This window comes from Halichoeres trimaculatus, unplaced genomic scaffold (assembly GCF_033239565.1).
Source record: "Halichoeres trimaculatus isolate MK-OKI-2021-1 unplaced genomic scaffold, fHalTri1.1 fHalTri1_scaffold_19, whole genome shotgun sequence".
Taxonomy (NCBI): Eukaryota; Metazoa; Chordata; class Actinopteri; order Labriformes; family Labridae; genus Halichoeres; species Halichoeres trimaculatus.
Window position 1 is genome coordinate 20,324,424 of NW_027437197.1, and position 17,030 is coordinate 20,341,453.

Here is a 17,030-nt window from a genome sequence, read left to right on the forward strand (position 1 = left end):
AAACAGGTGATGGGAGAGGCGATGCACTCTGCCGGCTCCCATAAAATCCTCCAGCGCCCGGAGCCTGCTGTGTCAGGAGCGATAGGTAATTTGGGTGCTGGTGGTGACAGAGAAGGAGACAGAAGGGGGCTGCTTGGCTCTGATGTCAGCTCCCTCTGTTGCTTCCTCTAGGGTGCAGTTTCGGGCAGATTTGTTGCAGAGGCGAAAGGAGGAGAGGGAGGCACGGGAGATTGAGCGGCAAAGGGAGGAAGAAGACAGAGAGCATCGTCTGGAAGTTCTCAGGAACCAGGTGAGTCACTATCTGCCTCTTTGATTTTCAGCTGAGATGACCCAGAAGGGCAGAGCTGGACTCATGCTTATCTAAATCAAGGCATCACTGCCACCTTATGGCAGAAAGTCAGAAGACAATTTGATGGGTATCCCTTCATAAATGTTTTCCACCTGTTTATCTCAGGTTGTGGTGGTGGCAGAGGCTGATCCAGAGAGGATGATGGCAGATACGGAAGCCTGGAGGAGTCGCCGCTTGAATGTTAAAGAGTTCGAGCTCCCAAAGCCTCTCTACAGTATCAACACATTCACTGACACTGAGGTGAGGCCTGATAACATCCACCAGCTCTCCTTTAACCTTTAGCTTTGTTTGATTACCAAAGCTCTACAGCTAGGAGGCCATTCACCCTGAACTCTTTATCTTTGCTCCACAAATAACGAGACAGTACGCCCTCTTTCCCCATATTTGTTGATGACACGCCTGTTAGTTTTGTCTTAGGTGGGACTGATCCCAGACCACGAGAATTATGTAATCTGGCCGGCTGGTCAAACAAAGTCTATCTTCCTCCAGGGAACATCATACACTGCCTTGATTTCAAGGCTAACCAGCTCATCTGTGCACTTTAGAGTTTGTTGTGTGTGTTTGTCATAACTGGAGAATGAGGTTAGAATCCAGTCATTGTGTAACCAGGCAATGACTTATATCAAAATATTTATCTGTGTCTCCAAATCCAAACTATGAAGGATGAGTGATTAACCATGTGTCAAATATTAAATGTGGAGCAAACCATTGAACGAAATGGAAACACCGGAGGTGTGATTTTGCATCAAACAGCTGGAGATTTATTGCTTACAGTGTTTTTTGTTTTTTTGTACATCTGTTTTCCAGATTGTGTCCGACCCCAGAGTGCGTGTCGAGCAGGCTCTGCGGGAGGCTGGCGTGCACCAGAGCCAGTACGCCAAAGAGGTTATGTCTGTTATGAAACCCCCCAAACCACCACGACCAGATACAAAATCAGTTATAAACTTTTGACCAGGGACTTGTTGGGGTCATGTTTTTATAATTTCACCTTCTGTTCCTCTGTTTGAGTTGAAGTAAATGGAAATAAGATCTCATATATTTACACGTGCTCAGAACACATAGGTACAAATTTGGTAAACATAACCTGGAGTGCTGACCACAAAGGACACTATTTGTTTATAAATATTGACTTTTATTGTAGGTTTTTAACTCTACAGCATCTCGTGAGAAAAACAGCGATAATACACGTGAACTTATGACCTTGCTGCACGTTTTTGCTGTATTACAGATCACTGATGTGACATTCAGGAAGTTCACATTTGCAGCTTGTCTGAAGGAGAAACAACATGACGTATTACAGTATTATGTATGCGAATATTTCAACCAATCAAATGTGAAACAAATGTCTTAAACATACAAATATCCTTAGAGATAAGGGAACCGTCTTAACGTAAGTTTTAGTTTAGCTAAAATGATTGTGATACATATAAAAAATCTTTTCTTTTAACTGTTAAAATCAGAACACACTCTTTAGAAAATTCATTTTTCAGTATTAAATATTAAGAAGCAAATAAACTTACAGTTTTATAACATACGTAGTTAACATCTTAAATAAGTGTTGGATGTCCATATCAACATGTTTAATACACTCTATATACATATCCACATAAAGGTCAAAACTATGTACATTGTCATTGAATAGCTGGGAGGATGTGAGAGATCTAAGGGTCTTAGACTAAAAGTCCCAGCCGTTTCTTGATAAAGTGGGACACCAGGACTTGAGGTCTCTGCTGGTACTCCACCAAAACATCATGTGGGGAGGTGATCTGGTCGCCCTCGAAGCGGTTCAGCAAGGCAACACAGATTACAGCAGCTGGAGAGGAAAAGAAGATGATATTGATCCACATGGTAGGATTCAAAAAAAGTAGAAGCAAGAAAGAGTAATGCTTTTAAACTGTATTTAAGAACTGTGCTGAACATGTGAAATACTGGATTAATAAAAAGTACCTTTGAGGCCACAGACGCGGCACATTGCAGCAAACACTGTAGACTCCATTTCAATATTCCTCACACCAGCATCGTAAGCTTTCCTCAGATACTCCAGTTTCTCCTCATGAGAGAAGGAGCAGAGAGCCCCATCAAGTCGGCCTTGGCCTAAAGAGACAGCACAGGATTGGTCACTATCTACACGACCCTCTTGACCTGTTAGAGCAGAGTTATCACAAACAGCCCTGAGAACATGATGCAGTACATACCTTCATAGAAGTCGTGTGTGCACATTGTGTTTCCAATCACTGTGGGGATGTTTTGGAGCTCAGAGGAGCACTGCAGAAGCTCACTGGCCACCCCTTCATCCAGCTCGGTGCTCCTGGTGATGACTTTACCCAGAACCACCTGCTCAAACTGGGCGCGGAAGGAGTAGTCCACAGCTTTATCTGTGATGACCACGGTGCCTGGGGCCAGACCTTTAAACCACACCACAAAAATAATCACTTTCTGCTTCATACTAGCAAAACTCGATTAGAAATGAAAGGAAAGCGTTCTCACCAACTCCTCCAGATGTTCCAAGGCGAAACAGCACCACGTCCCGGCACTGAGCATGGTGCAGCAGTTTGATGAGCTCATGCAGCATGATGGAGATGGAAGGGACACCCATACCATGCTGTGATGGAAACAAGAATATGATTAAAATGCCCCCAGAAAAATAAAATTTAAAGTTATAACCCGACATTTTAAGTACCACCTTTTAAAGATAAAGAAAACTTGGGAAGTTTTTTTTCTTTTCTTTCTTTTTTTTTTTTTTTTTTTCAAAGAAGATAAAAAAAAAAAAAAAGAGAAAAAAAAAGAAAAAAAAAAAAAAAAAGGAAACTTGGGAAGTTTAGTGTCATGCTTACGCTTATGGAGAGCACTGGTCCCACTTTGTACATGCTATAGCGGTCGGTTCCCTCACAGATATCTCTGATGTCCTCTGGAGAACCAGACAGTTTCAGCTCCTGATGGATAAACTGGGCAAAAGCTTTCATCCGGTTTGCACTGCCGCCAACACACACAAACTACAAGAAAACAGAAAATCAAACTTTAAGTTCACATTCAATTGTAACAAACCATCTATGTTATAATGCACGTTTTACACACCTTGATATCTCCAAACATTTCTGGAAGGTTGTGAGTCTTGGTGCTGAGGTTGAAGTGATAAAGGATATCCTCCTCCATGGTGTCCAGGTAGGGATTTTTCACCTGAACCTGTTGCCTGAGAGCAATATTGGGCATCATATTAACAAATGGACAACTCAAGCATAACCTAAATAGATCACATTTAAAAGATTTTCAAACGTACAGCATCTTCTGATTCCTCAAACACTTACTTGATGTAGTCTTTGTGCTCATTCCCCATACAGTTCAGTAAAATCGGTGCCATGACTGCAGATGAAACTTGAAAGTTTGTTTAAAAAAGAAAAGTTTCCAGAAGTTTTCTGCCAATAACGTCCAAATGTCTCTCGTAGCTGTCACAGAATAAGATGTGTATCCGAGTGCAGAGCTGATATAGTCTTCATCTCTGAGCTGTGCACTGATTGGCTCCACAGAGAGGAGTTGCACTCACAAAAACATCAACCAGCCCCCAAACAAACAGAGCGAGACGAGTTATTCGATAATGATAATTGGTCAGCTTATCAGTGAATCTTCAAAAGGAAAAATATACTGAAGGCAATTAAAGTAACACGTGACCCTGACTCCTGATTACACTTTATGAAGAGATTTGCTGGAGTCTTAAGGGTCTTAAATAAAGCCAATCAGAGGCCAATGAATAACTGACGTGTTATGACATTAAGCTGTTGCAGAGAACAGCTTGATAACCTCTGACATTGGCACGCAGTTTACCGGTATGTCAAAACATTGACAAACAGAGGCAGCTTAATGGACAACCAACAGAAACTCGGTGTACAGGTTCCCTGCAAAAATGTACGTCACACTGAGCCCTGTTTCACATACTTTAAGGAAATGAATCACTGTTTATGTGTGTTTATCTTTAAAGTGACGACAGTCTGTTGAGAACAAATGTAGGGAAAAGTAAACTAAGACTCTAAAATCTTAGAATAACTTTAATATTGTTTAGTTATTGAGTTACATACACAGCAAATAAGTGAAAAAAGAGAAGTGCTCTCTTAACTTCTGAAAATTGAGTTAATGCATCACAAGCAACAACAGTGCATTAAAAAAGTACAATTCAATCAAGAACTTTTATGCTTGAGTAACACATCTGATATACACAAAACAATTTAAAAACACAGTAAAACATTCAGTGTGGCTCAGCGTTGGTTAAAAAATGTATGTTCTGTTTAAGGACAGGATGGCAACCATTCCCTTCTGGAAGTGTTTGAACTCGTACATCCTTTACCCTCGCAGCAGCAGTCTGCTAATCTGTTGACAGAAATATATACAAGCAAGAGTTAATAGCACATCATTCACTAATAAACCCAGCACTACACTTCCAAGAGGTGTCATAAAAACTAAATAGCTGCTGTTTTTAAGTTTGAGTGCCAACGTTTTGTGTCCATGTGCACTTATTGAGTCACATAAATCAATACAGCAGCTTGGCGCTGTTTTCTTCAACATAATCGAGGTGATTTATGAGTGCTGGATGAAAAATGGGACTGAAAATATTTTATGGTGACCGAAACTCCTAAACTGTTCCTTACTTGTCAGATCTGTGTTGCATATTGTTGGTTTATCATCTTCTAAGTAGCCAAAACTCAGCAGTTTGGACATGTTGACAGGGGCAGGCTTCTTGTCAAAAACTCTGCAAGAGGACACAAAGATATGGAGATGAAATGCAGCAGAACTGCAGCAGAACTGCAGCTTTTCAAACAGAGATAATATCAAAAGATGTTCATGTAGTTACCCGTGTTATGTAATCTTTTATCATGCCCACAATGTGGCTTCTAGACCAACATGGGAGGCTCGGGCTGACGTGCAACACAGTCAACAAACTCAAGCTACTCATTACAGAATTACAGCATGCTGCACAGAGTCAACAAATGGTATATACAGTGTAACACCAGCCTGTTAAGTGTCACTGTATCTCATCCCAAACACTACAGTTTTTTAATCTGCTCAAAATAAGGCAAGGCAAATCAGGAAATGTGAAGTGAACATTCAAAATCTTGCACCTGGCATCAGATAAGCAATACATTGCATGTAATGGCAGGACTTTGTTTTGAAGAGGGTCCATTGTGGACTTTGTTGGCGTGCAGTATCAACATAACATGTGCGCTGACACCAGTCTTTATTGTTTCCTCTGTTATGAGCTCTGTACGTGAGGTCATTTAGGGTTTTGGGTCATTGACATTTTAGAAAAGGTACAAGAGACACAAAGCATAGATTAGCAGTGAGCCAAAGCAAATAGGCAAAAGTCCAGATTTGTCTAGACACTGAGTCTGTCCGGTGCAAATATGTACATTGAAGAGGTTTTGCTTGTGTTTATTGTCCACAGACATCTCATTTTGATTTCAATGTATGTGAAAGAGAAATTCTGCAGATCTTCATAAAAGATTGGAGTGTCCAGTCTAGAAGCCTTTGGAAATGTGGGTTGAACCTGACACTGATTTTTGATCATGTTGTCGCTGCAAAATTTCTTCAGCATTTTCCCTTGAGCCATAGTTGAATAAATAGAATAAAGTGAGAATAATAAGGCTTAAAATTTGCAGGATATCCATATGATTCCTTCAACTAGTAGAGCTAAGAGCTTACATATATCCTTTCACAGACTAAGGATTTGTCCTGTTAAATTCATTTATTGGCGACACATAGACCAGTCAAAAATTATTTTATACCCTTTTTAACATAATGTTAAAAATTCTAGCCCAAAATCCACTTCTTACACCCTGGTTCACTTCTTAAATGTGTTATCTTTCCCTGCATATAAAAAGGGAAAAATAATTTGCTCTTAATTAGTTGCATCAGTTTAAGTGTGTACTCATTAGTATAACTGATCTGAACATATGACTCTACTCTCCGCTCAAACTTGTAGTCTGGCTTAACAGGATAGCCAGGCTTTGATGAATCAATGTTTTCAAAGTCTGTCCCTGGAGTCCTGCAGTGGCTTTCCTTTGCTGAATAAAATGAACCACAGCGCCATCTTGTGACCACATTAACTTACATCCTCTTGAATTTGCTGGTCTCATAGCATTGATTGGATGCCTGCAGTTTCTCCACCTGGCTGTCTTGGATGTTGTTATTCTGCAGAAGTAAAAGACAAAGTCTCACTTTGTGATGATACTTAGATACTTTTCCCATCACTAGCTTCAATTCTCCCACATACACACATTTGGTCGAGATCAAGTAAAGGCAAACTGAAAAATACAACTCTAAGGCATTTTCATAATTTCTCCATTAGAATAGGGTCAAAGCTGTGTTGAACAACTCAAGTGATAAATTCAAATTTGAATTTTGTGCCTCATTTGGCTAAATTACTTCCTAAAATGACTCAGGCAATTCTGTGTTTACCTTCTCTTTGCCATTGCTGCTGTTATCATCCCTCTCCCAGGCTGACATATTGTCAGTCCCAAAGGGAGGCTCTAGCGGTTGAAAAGCTCCAGGGTTTTTCTTCTCTGCACTGTTAATTAGATTGTTGGAGAAAAACAATATAGGGATATGAAAACTATCCTTTGCTTAATGATAGTTGGATCATGACAGGAAGGATAAACAGTGAAAAACAGTCAGGATGGCTACTAATATTAATGTTACTTAAATTTAAAAGCTTATTGGATATCTATAGGTCAGAGTGCATGACAATAACATGACAAATGTTTTCAGTACCTTTCCTCAGTGCTATCTCCTGATGCCATGAACAAGTTTGCAGGTTTATATGAATTTGGTGTAGAAACTGTGTCCTCGTGCCACAAAAGTCCTGTTTAGAAGTGTGAAAATGAGCAAAAAAAACCCCATCATATATGACCAGATAATGTAAACTACGTGGAGAGAGAAGCTAACAGATTGATTGTACCTTTGTGTCCACCTTGTTTTGCAAGCTTGATGTAGTCAGAGTCACTCTCTAAGACCCCAGCCCTCCTCCCCCTGACCTTCTCCTCTGGTAGAGCGCTGATGCTCGGGGACAGTCCTGGGATCTGGGAGATGTGGCCGTTCATTCTGTGGAGCCCTATGACCGTACATGTCATTTAAACACACAAAACAACAACGAAAAGGAAAGATTTCACACAATTTGTACATATCTCTTTTTATCCGCTTCACTGTCACATGTAAATACATGCCTGTTTGACCTGGTAGCACTCAGCACATCATGAGTCAATTTAAGTCATTCAAGTTTACTTGCCAGATTGTGTCGACTGAAGATCATTACTCATGTGAGTTGTGGGTTTTCTGTTAAGAGTGGAACAAATACACCGTTAAGCTCCAACATACAACACTGGACATTGAGTCCTAGCAAAAGACTACAACAGAAAAAATACTTCGGCTTAAAGTCAATCGGAGTTTACTTACTCTGAAGTCATTTTGGACGTAGAAGAGCAAACGGCTGTGTGAAAAGCAACGACTGTTTGGAGCACGTGACTCGTTGCCTTGGAAACGGGTCTTAAACCGAGCCTCCCTCGATAGCCGCTGCTGCTCAGTGAGGTACGGTTCTAGTTATTTATTTATTTAGTGGGCAAGTTGGGTTACTTCTAGTTAAATAGATTTAATAGGAAATCCGATTATACTCCTAGATGTTCACAACAGAGTGAACGGAATAATGACGGTTTTATTTGGGTTAGATATGGCAAATAAATAAATAAATAAATAAATAAAACCACATCATTATTCTTGGAGACCTCTAATGGTATGAAGTTCCCCCAAAAGAGATTCCGTTTAAAGAGTTATTCAAGTGGCCTTTTGCAGTATTATGATAAATGAAAAGAAATGGTCAGTCCGCTAGACATGAAGAAATAAGTGTGTAAAGCAGTTAAGTCTAGAAAGACGTTTCATTTGAGAAGAAGAAAAAAAAGCAAAAGCTATTGCTGAGTTATTGCCGGGTACTTACACGTTATTTTAATGCAAATTTCCGAGCTGTGTGGAAAAGATATCCACCAGCTCGTCCATTAATCATTTGATATGGTGCTTAAGTGATTTTTTAATTACTTTGTTGTTGTGTAATCTCCATAGTATTTATTACTGCGACTAACCGCTCCAGAGTTTGGCTCTGTAATAAAGCTTAATAAAATATGTGAGTGAATGGCTATCTTTTCGCCATTCATTTTTTAAACCATAATAAAGAAGTAGTCCATGCAAATACGTTTTATCGTTTTAACATTAGCCTCTATATGCCCGAACGAAAACCATTCTGCAAATACAAATTAGGCCTAGTTGAGAGAATATTTTTTGAGTATTTTAAAAGTGAACATTTTATACAGTTAAGTCACCACATTTGGAAAAATGCAAACAAGCTTGAACCATTCACTCCATGAATGCTGAGTTGGGAACATGCGCAGAGCGCAGGAAGCGGCGATGGTCCTTTAATTACATAGCATGTCAAGGTAACTTAGGACAAAGAACCCGAGACCGGAAACGCAAGTATATACTTCAGCATAAAAGCTAAGTGTATGGCTAGGGAACAGTGCTGGAGCAGGCTGGTGATTTAACACCCCCACGACTCTTCTTGGCTGTTTAAGTGCCCGAGTTTAACACTGTCAATTTTCCATTAGGATGTCAAAGCAAACTGATCAAAAAGATCATCAAAAAGTATTCCCTTGACCCAACAAATTTATATATATATATATATATATATATATATATATATATATATATATATATATATATATATATATATATATATATAACATGATGATATAACATATATATATATATATATATATATATATATATATATATATATATATATATATATATATATATATATATATATATATATATATATATATATTTTAACTTTGAGATAGTTTTGAGTCTTCATTTCCACACTGCAAATTAAAATCAAACGAAATGATGGATGTTGAAAAAGTGCAAAGTTTGCAATTCTTCAGTGCTTTTGATTTGTTTATAACCCTTTAGGGACGATGGGGCACACTTTAGCATCGTATTTCCTTACATTTCTTAAAATCCAATCAAGGGATTATGTAGACTACAAAATACAGTGTTTGAGTTGAGTTGAAGAAATAATCCCTAAAGTCTTCTTGATTTTTAGATGCTGCACAAGTGGGTATTATTTCCCAAAATATGCAGATCATTGTAATAAATAATTGCTGGATAAAATTGCCATGATAAATGTTCTTCTGTAAATATTGATGGGCGTTACTGTTTGAGATATGTGTTCATAATGTGTTTCAAGTTAGAGCTTTCTGGAAAGCTCAAATCCTTTAGACAGTATTTTTATGGTTAAATTTGATTCTTAAATATGACAAACCATTATTTAAAATGAATGAAGTGTTTTTTTTTTGTTTATTTATTTTTTTAATTTTTTAAGGTCCTTGACGGCTCATAAATGAAACGTGTCTTTTACTTTGAAACACTTCACCGGAAGCCCATTTTCGCCCTTGCATCTTGACGCTGGTTAATTACAGTGAGTTGTTACAAGGTAACTTCCTCCTCCAATCGTGGCTTTTTTTCCTTCGTGGAGTGCGAGTTGTGAAGCACAGACAGTGCAAATGTGTGAGGAGGGACAGCGTCACAAAATGTATATTCATCTTTTCCCTCCTCTGATTTCATGCATCGTATGAATTTGTCACTTTTTCACCAGCGAGCGACGGACGATCATGTTGGCGTCATGTAGGCTCCGCTTTTCAGACTTTGGAAAACAAATCGGGTATTGTCGGTGAATTCTCGGGAGATGGCAGAATAGTTCGACCTGCGAGAGATACCAAAACCATCACAGCACTTTGGAAAATAACCTGCGAGGTAAGTGTTATCACGATGTACATTAAATGTTGTTTAAACTGAACTTTAAAAGTCCTGATTTTTATCGTAAAGGGGAGGTTTACATCTCGGTAGACACGGAGAAGTTCGCTGACTCGCAGGAAAATGTTTCGTGACGTGCTGCTCCCAAGAAATCCTGTCTCCCTCCCAGCTTTTCTTCCAAAAATCTTGGCCTGTTATATTGCAGTATTGATGTTTTATTCATCGTCATTTGATTATAAAACATGTGTATCAGCATCTTTGATATATTAGCCTCACTGTGTTAATTTTATGTTGGTCTCTTCTTAAACGCGTCACCGGGATGTTTTTTTCTGATAGTTAGAGGTTAGATAAATGGTGATGCGTTCAGGACCAAAACGCTGAAATTGAACGTCTCGGGTCAACCTCTGCGACTTCTGGTGTTTCACAATCACACCAGCCTATCAACGTCGCGACTAGTTGTGACTTTGTTAGGAGTTTTTTGTGATGCAAACAGTCTTTGGGAGGGTCGTTCCTGCTTGATCGTGTGTCTCATCATCCCCTGCTGAGCACTTTTAACATCACAATCACAGCACAGAGGGGGGGCAGAGACTGAAACAGTAGTGATCACACAGCATTGTTTGGAAGGGGCTTAATTTTAAAGACATTGTCTGTGGAAAAAAACACTCCACTTTACCATTTATAGTTCCCATAAAGCCTGCAAAAGTGTGTTTACATCACTGGAGCAAACAGTACGTGGTGCAGATTGAAGGGCAGGTCAATGTAAGCTGGCAGACTCAGCATTGGGGAGGGTGCAAACTTCATTACAAAGGTGTCACTTCTAGCTGGAAGCATTCAGAGATAATTGTGCAGATTAAAAGAAGTGTGAATGGGGATGTCTCACACTGAAGTGTTGCTCCCCAGAATCAACTCTTTGTGCTGGAGCTGAGCTCTAACTAAATTACATTCCCACATACTAATCAGGATTTTCTTCCTCCGTCGCCCAAGTGTCTGGGGAGCACTTGATTGTTCATTTGTTTTCTTGTGTAGTTTGTGTTATTGAACGCAACAAAGTCAAGCTTTTCTTAATTGCAATGCATTCAATTGACCAATGTAAATGCATAGTAGGCTGACCGCAGAGACTGGTGTCTGGCTCTGTAGACTACTGTTTAATCAATACGAATCAGCCATTTAAAATGTATTTAAACATTAATGACCCCACCAGTTAAAGCTTCCGCAGTTGAGGTTATTTATCCCTGCGTGTTTGTGTGTCTGCTTCTTGATCTGGAGAATGTAACCCCATGGCTGAGCAGTCTCAGAGGCCGGACCTCTTGGTGGGCGCCTGCTGTTCTCATGGGGGGGCTTGCGTCGCTGAGTCTGGCTGATAGCGGTCAGATAAAGAGCCGTCAGGCAGTCTGGGCTTAGATCTGGCTCGACTGCAGGGGATCTTGAGGATCCTGTTCTCAGGCACCATTGTGATCCAAACTCTCCTCCTCTCTCAGGCTACAACAGTGTTATTGTTTAGAGTTTTGAGACAGTTTCTTTGTTTTAAATGGATTATCCGTCGTAACTCAACCAGTCAAAGGTTATCTGACTGTCTTAGATAAACAGTGCTGTCTCAATGATGTCTTGGTCTATTTTTACAGTTCGTATTCAGGGGCTTCCATGTGGGTGATTTATAATGCTTGACTGTCTGTCTGTCTATATTCACATTTCCTTGCTTAGGGTTGCAGTACAATATGATACCTAATATACGCCCTATATCTTATGACACAGTGATGCTGGGAGACAATCAATATACAGGAAGAGAAATCTGTTTAGAGAGCTATATCATTTTTTAATTAAAGGTGCAGTGTGTGGAATGTAGCCAAGCAGACTTGGTAAAATTAAACAAAAATGGTGGTAAATGGTAAAATTAAAGTTGGAGAGTTTGTTTTGACTTTGTGTTAGCTTTTAGGAGCAGGTCTCCTTCCAGGGAGGCCGCCATCTTGCCTTGCTATGTTCCTGCAGTTGCACAGAACCAACAAACTGGTGATGCTTAAAACCTTCTGTCATGTCAGATATAAAGGAGCATTTCAGTGAATTGGACAACTAACCCCAAATATTCCAATTTCTTCACACTGTACCTTTAAACAAGCAATATTTAGCATCAATGACGCACCAGTGATTTGAATGAGTCAGAGCAGTAGCTGTGTTTACATGGACCACTTATTTTAGGAATACTTTCCTGATCGGGCAGGATAGTTTTTGCCACTCGCTGTACTGTACCCTGTGACCTATTTTCCAAACTAGTTGAAAGATAGTGATGAAAAATCTATTTTGATGATCAATCAATCAATGTAATTCAGACATCCAAAGTCATTGACCTCAGAGAAGAGGCGAGTATGATTTGTGGTGAAGAGGTGAGCAGAGAGCAAATGTAGAAGCCTAAAGCAACTCTGTTTTTAACTATCAAACTTTATTTGTTTCACATTATGATGGTACAACCACACTGGCGTCAATTTGTGACAGACACCCTGTTTAACCATGTTAAAGCCTTTTTTCTGCAACTTTTGATGTCGATCATTGACTCAAGTGGGAAATATTTTCAAAAACTGAGAAAGCATTTTTTCTGAGTTAATGAGTTTAAGTTATGACCTAAGTCTAATATGAGATTTTTTGTTGACTGTCTTATTTTGATGCAATTTTTTCCAGGCTACTTTTTTACAGCACTTTCATTAATCAGGGAGACAAATCAAACAAAGTCATCTCCAGGCATTGGTCATTTTGCTAATTTTGTGTCTCTTTGTTTCCGCAAATTTTTGCCAGAGAAGAGATTTCAACTCATACTCTGGAAACTGTGATAGCTCTTTCCCTCGCTATCTCCAACATTTTACAGACTTGCTGCTTAATCAAAAAAGAAACTTCTCATCAGATTAAGTGATGCTGAATATAATCACGAGATGCAGCAGCAGAACTGCTTTGAACAAACTTTTGGAAATAAGAGCCTTTGATCTCAATCTGAAAGTTTTGCCTCTCCCACGCAGAACTGATTCAAGTTTTCACTTCTACTTTTTCCACCCCGACTTCATCAGCTCCAGTGCTTCCTTTTTTCCTTTTTGGTGGACATTAAGTGTATAGTTTGTCTCAGTATTTGAGGAAGAATGAGGTGAGTGTGAGGAGGGGAGTTGTTACGGTGGGGGCTTTGATAGTAATCATTTCTCTGTACACAGTAATTTGGCTGTCACAAGAAGCTGGCACTTTGGGTTGGAACAATATGCAAGCTCTCAAAAAAAAAAACCCCTGAGAGAGTGTTTAAGGGATGGGGGAGGAATGGTGTGTGTATGCATATGTGTGTGTGGGATCAGGTTACACAGTCTGTCATTAAGAAGAGAAGCGCAGTTATGAGACCAAGATAGACTGCTTCAAGTCTGAGCAAGAAGAGTCGGAGGCCCTTCTGTGTTGGCGGCTTTCAAGAAGGGGAAAAAAGGAGGGAGTGAAGGGAAGGAGGGCAGGAAAGGGATACTGTATGACTGCCTGTGACGGTTTATGAATGTGTGTGTGATTGCAGGTGGAAAGGGGCAGCTGAGGCGAAAAAGGAAGGTAGTATTTTGGGTTGCAGTCAAACTGAGAGCAGCAATCTCCAGCTATCTCTGCCTCATCTGTGTGTGTGGTGTGGTGTGTGTGCACGTGCAGCTCTATGTGTATATGCTGACTTATCCTAGAAAGTTTGACTAGCAACAAACCTGGCATGAGATGAGGCGGCAGGCTGCGGAGGAATACAGCATGTGGGTTGAAAATTTCGCTTCTGCTCTGTGTTGGTGTCCAGCTTTTCAGAAAAGGGGCCCTCTGTCTGCAGCGTTATTTTTAGTCAAATAAAAAAACACAACAACTTGAGCCTTTTAATAATCATCAGCCTTATGTAGCCCAAACATATCATGAAGAGAGGAGCAGTCTGGGACTCGCAGGCACTGCAGTCTCAGCATGAGACGGGAATTTAGAGAAGGGGAGAATGAGATAAAAGGACTCCCCGTGTTTCTGCCAGATTTGAGTCCTGCTCTCCTCTTTTTCTTCTTCTGGTCACTCTGCTCAGACGTATTGATTTCTCTTCCCCTGTCTTTCAATATGGATGGAGACAGATAGAAGGGAGACAAGACACTGCTGTCTGCACAGATGCACACTCACACTCATACACAGACAGATCTGCAGTGCTCTCCCTCTAACCCCAGACTGCACCGGAGACAGTCTGCAATACACATTTTATGAGCCCTTCACTCGCCTCAGTGCTCTTGTCTTATCGCTCAGCTGTTAGTGGGGAAAGTTATGGCTTTGTTTCTGTTGCTCTCTCTTCTCTCTGATCTCATTCCCAGACCCAGGAACAGGCTCTTATTTGGTGCAGGCACGTTGTCTACGAATTGGGAATAATTTATGTTTCATCTCTGGGGTCAAGGGGTCGTTAACTAAAGTACCTCTGTTACTATAGTCGTACCTCAGCGTCCTGCTCAGCCAGGATGTTTAATTTAGGGAATCCAGTCCTCTGGATTCACCCTGTAAGGGAAATTTATATTGTATTAGCCTTGAAGGTTGGCCAGAACAACATGTCTGGAATAACCATTACAATATAACATAAGCCTTAGCGTGTAAACCCACAGCTGAAATTGAAAAATATTCAAATGATCAGTTTAAAGCTCCTGTGAGGTTTTTTTTAGCCGGTTTTGAAAGTGACTGAAATTCAAATTGTTAGCTCTTTATGACATTCACAGGCAAATAAAAACAAAGTCAGACAGAAATTTTACTTCTACATTTTCAGTTTTGATGCCTGCAACTGCTGCTGTGGAGTAGACATCAGATTAAATAACTGACTCAGTAAAACAAAATATAAATAAAACTGGTGAATAAGAATACTTTCAAGACGAGTACAAAGCCAATGGCAACTACCAGAATTGCTACAGAAGCTTTAACATACTTCCCCCACAATAAACAGCAAATTGATGGATTCTTACATTGTGAAGTTCACATCATTGGTTGTCAGAAACAAAAAGATGGGGAGTCAAATTAATAAGGAATATAAATTTGATAGAAGGATCTGAAATAAAGAGATTGCTGGTGTTTAGGCTCAGTAATTCAATGTCTGGGACTGAATTTTTTTTGATCGACTTTTCTGATGCTCTGGAAGTGTCTTGAAGGCCAAATTTTGAATGCAGCCAAATTTTATAAACTCCTGTGAGGCACTTTCAGAAATGTTGATTTTGACTCCTCTTGTAGACAAAGAAGTACCTATCTCTGTCCCTTATGTAAAAAAACATCATCTATTAGATTGTTTTTTTTAGCAAGCCAAGTAGGGATTGGGACCTTTCACATTTGAAACAATATGGTACAGATACCTGGTACCTGGCAATCAGTATCAGTGCTCAACATTACAAATTTTCTGTACTTTTGTTTGTTAATGTAATAATAAATATTTGTTATATATAATATTTATTTTTTATATTTTTAATAAAATTAAATTCTATAATAATTGAATAATAATAACGATTTTAATAACAGTTTTTTATAATATTTGTTATGTATAACAGTTTTTTTAAAAAAATTTTAAATAAATATTATTTGTTTAAAATTAAATCTCTTTTTTTTATTTTGCATATTTCTTTCTCAATATAAAAACTTGCAATGCTGTGTTCATGTCCACCATGGAAAATCACCTACTCTCCCAGAGGGACCAAAACATGGTACCGTTTGATTTGACCTGAATTGGTACTAGATACGACAGACAGAATTCGACTGGAACCTACAAAAGTACATAATTCAGTACCCATCCCTAATGCTAAGTATTACTTTATCTGACATCCGTCATCTGCCCACCCACAGTTTATTTGAAATTAAGAATTATCGCAATAAATGACTTTATAATATTTCTATTTGCTTGTATAGCTTTTGAAGAGACGCCAGTATTAATCTCAGCCTGTTTCATGAGCAGCTAAAATAATTTACCAGGATCTTTAACTACATCAGACAAACTTCTTTTTGACCAGAATGATACTGACAGCTCAGCTTCATCAACAAAAGGCCAAACTCTGTTAAATCAAGTCATCACAAAACCCTCTAGTTATCCCATCAGTGGTATTTTTAAACTTAGTTCACAAATCCTTTTCCTTAAAAGTGTCATCACTGGAGCACCAGAGACTCCCTGGCCGTAAAGTCCCCGCTGGCAGTAGGATGTGACGACCCTGAGAATGGTCCCGTTAACACGTTCATTGTTCTGGTGCGAGCTGTTTGCAGAGTGATTATCATCATAGTGGTGCCTCTTTTAGCCATCGTTTTGGGGTCACACAGTAGGATTTAGCATCCTGCTAACTGAGTCTAGTCGCTCAGACTTTGGTTGGCATGGTGCAGTTCGCTCCAAGGCTACACTCTGCTGAGCTGTGAGCAGGTGTGCACACATTTCTTTTGTCTGTTCACCTCAATAAGTTGATTCTCAAGGAGAAAAATGTGTTTAAAAAGGTGTAGCCTGACACAAATCAAGGTGTCCTTTGGAGAAAAGTATTAACCTGGGACAGTGAACTTTGTGAGACGGTCGTTTGGAGGGGAGAGTGTTTGTGCATTCTTCTGTTAGCAAACATGGCTGACACGAAGGCTGTTTGAACTGGCTGGTCCAGAAGTTTTGATGGCTGTGTGAAAATGGTTGTCTAATTACTATGGTGACCAGCGCTGAGAAGACTTGTTAACAGCGTCTCCACTGGGCTGTTAAAGCTTTTTAAGTTGACTTCAAACAACATGAAGCTACAACCTCAGGAGACCATGAAAACATCAATCGTTGGGAAAAAAAACTGTCTCTCTTTTGACCATTAGTGGTAGTCTTTTTGAATTCCTAGTCTTTGTTTCT

At 39.5% G+C, this 17,030-nt stretch overlaps 4 protein-coding genes across 6 annotated transcripts in view; 2 read left to right on the forward strand and 2 right to left on the reverse strand.

Moving 5' to 3' along the window:
* Positions 1 to 1,861, forward strand: part of LOC141807969 (coiled-coil domain-containing protein 148-like) — a 35,108-nt gene extending 33,247 nt beyond the window's left edge. For all 3 annotated transcript variants that reach the window (XM_074694192.1, XM_074694191.1, XM_074694193.1), the window contains 3 exons: positions 172 to 289; positions 455 to 589; positions 1,157 to 1,861. In XM_074694192.1, the coding sequence (XP_074550293.1) occupies positions 172 to 289; positions 455 to 589; positions 1,157 to 1,300 (397 nt within the window). In that variant the 3' untranslated portion in view covers positions 1,301 to 1,861. The remainder of the gene's footprint in view (positions 1 to 171; positions 290 to 454; positions 590 to 1,156) is intronic.
* upp2 (uridine phosphorylase 2) lies at positions 1,861 to 4,145 on the reverse strand. Its single transcript, XM_074694194.1, has 7 exons — positions 3,655 to 4,145; positions 3,425 to 3,539; positions 3,184 to 3,342; positions 2,837 to 2,951; positions 2,545 to 2,754; positions 2,297 to 2,443; positions 1,861 to 2,162 (listed from the first exon to the last, which is right to left on the reverse strand). The coding sequence occupies exons 1-7, from the start codon at positions 3,705 to 3,707 to the stop codon at positions 2,020 to 2,022; spliced, it is 942 nt and encodes a 313-aa protein (XP_074550295.1). The 5' UTR covers positions 3,708 to 4,145; the 3' UTR covers positions 1,861 to 2,019.
* A 343-nt stretch (positions 4,146 to 4,488) lies between these two features.
* Positions 4,489 to 7,846, reverse strand: LOC141808732 (uncharacterized protein C7orf57 homolog). The gene is made up of 8 exons (XM_074695423.1): positions 7,787 to 7,846; positions 7,620 to 7,666; positions 7,293 to 7,445; positions 7,106 to 7,196; positions 6,794 to 6,902; positions 6,447 to 6,526; positions 4,987 to 5,087; positions 4,489 to 4,708 (listed from the first exon to the last, which is right to left on the reverse strand). The coding sequence occupies exons 1-8, from the start codon at positions 7,795 to 7,797 to the stop codon at positions 4,704 to 4,706; spliced, it is 597 nt and encodes a 198-aa protein (XP_074551524.1). The 5' UTR covers positions 7,798 to 7,846; the 3' UTR covers positions 4,489 to 4,703.
* A 2,002-nt stretch (positions 7,847 to 9,848) lies between these two features.
* Positions 9,849 to 17,030, forward strand: part of LOC141808101 (activin receptor type-1-like) — a 32,591-nt gene continuing 25,409 nt past the window's right edge. The window contains exon 1 of the mRNA XM_074694464.1: positions 9,849 to 10,192. The gene's annotated coding sequence lies outside the window, so the exon portion shown is untranslated. The remainder of the gene's footprint in view (positions 10,193 to 17,030) is intronic.

Excerpts from the sequence above, each read along its gene's own strand:
- upp2 (XM_074694194.1), bottom strand. The coding sequence starts at position 3,707 with ATGGCACCGATTTTACTGAACTGTATGGGGAATGAGCACAAAGACTAC. Across the intron at positions 2,444-2,544 it reads CACACACGACTTCTATGAAG|GCCAAGGCCGACTTGATGGG; the intron begins GTATGTACTGCA and ends CTGTCTCTTTAG. Across the intron at positions 2,163-2,296 it reads CCGCGTCTGTGGCCTCAAAG|CTGCTGTAATCTGTGTTGCC; the intron begins GTACTTTTTATT and ends TTTCCTCTCCAG.
- LOC141808732 (XM_074695423.1), bottom strand. Across the intron at positions 7,446-7,619 it reads TCTTCAGTCGACACAATCTG|GGCTCCACAGAATGAACGGC; the intron begins GCAAGTAAACTT and ends GTACGGTCATAG. Across the intron at positions 5,088-6,446 it reads ACCAGCAAATTCAAGAGGAT|AGTTTTTGACAAGAAGCCTG; the intron begins GTAAGTTAATGT and ends GTCCTCTTGCAG.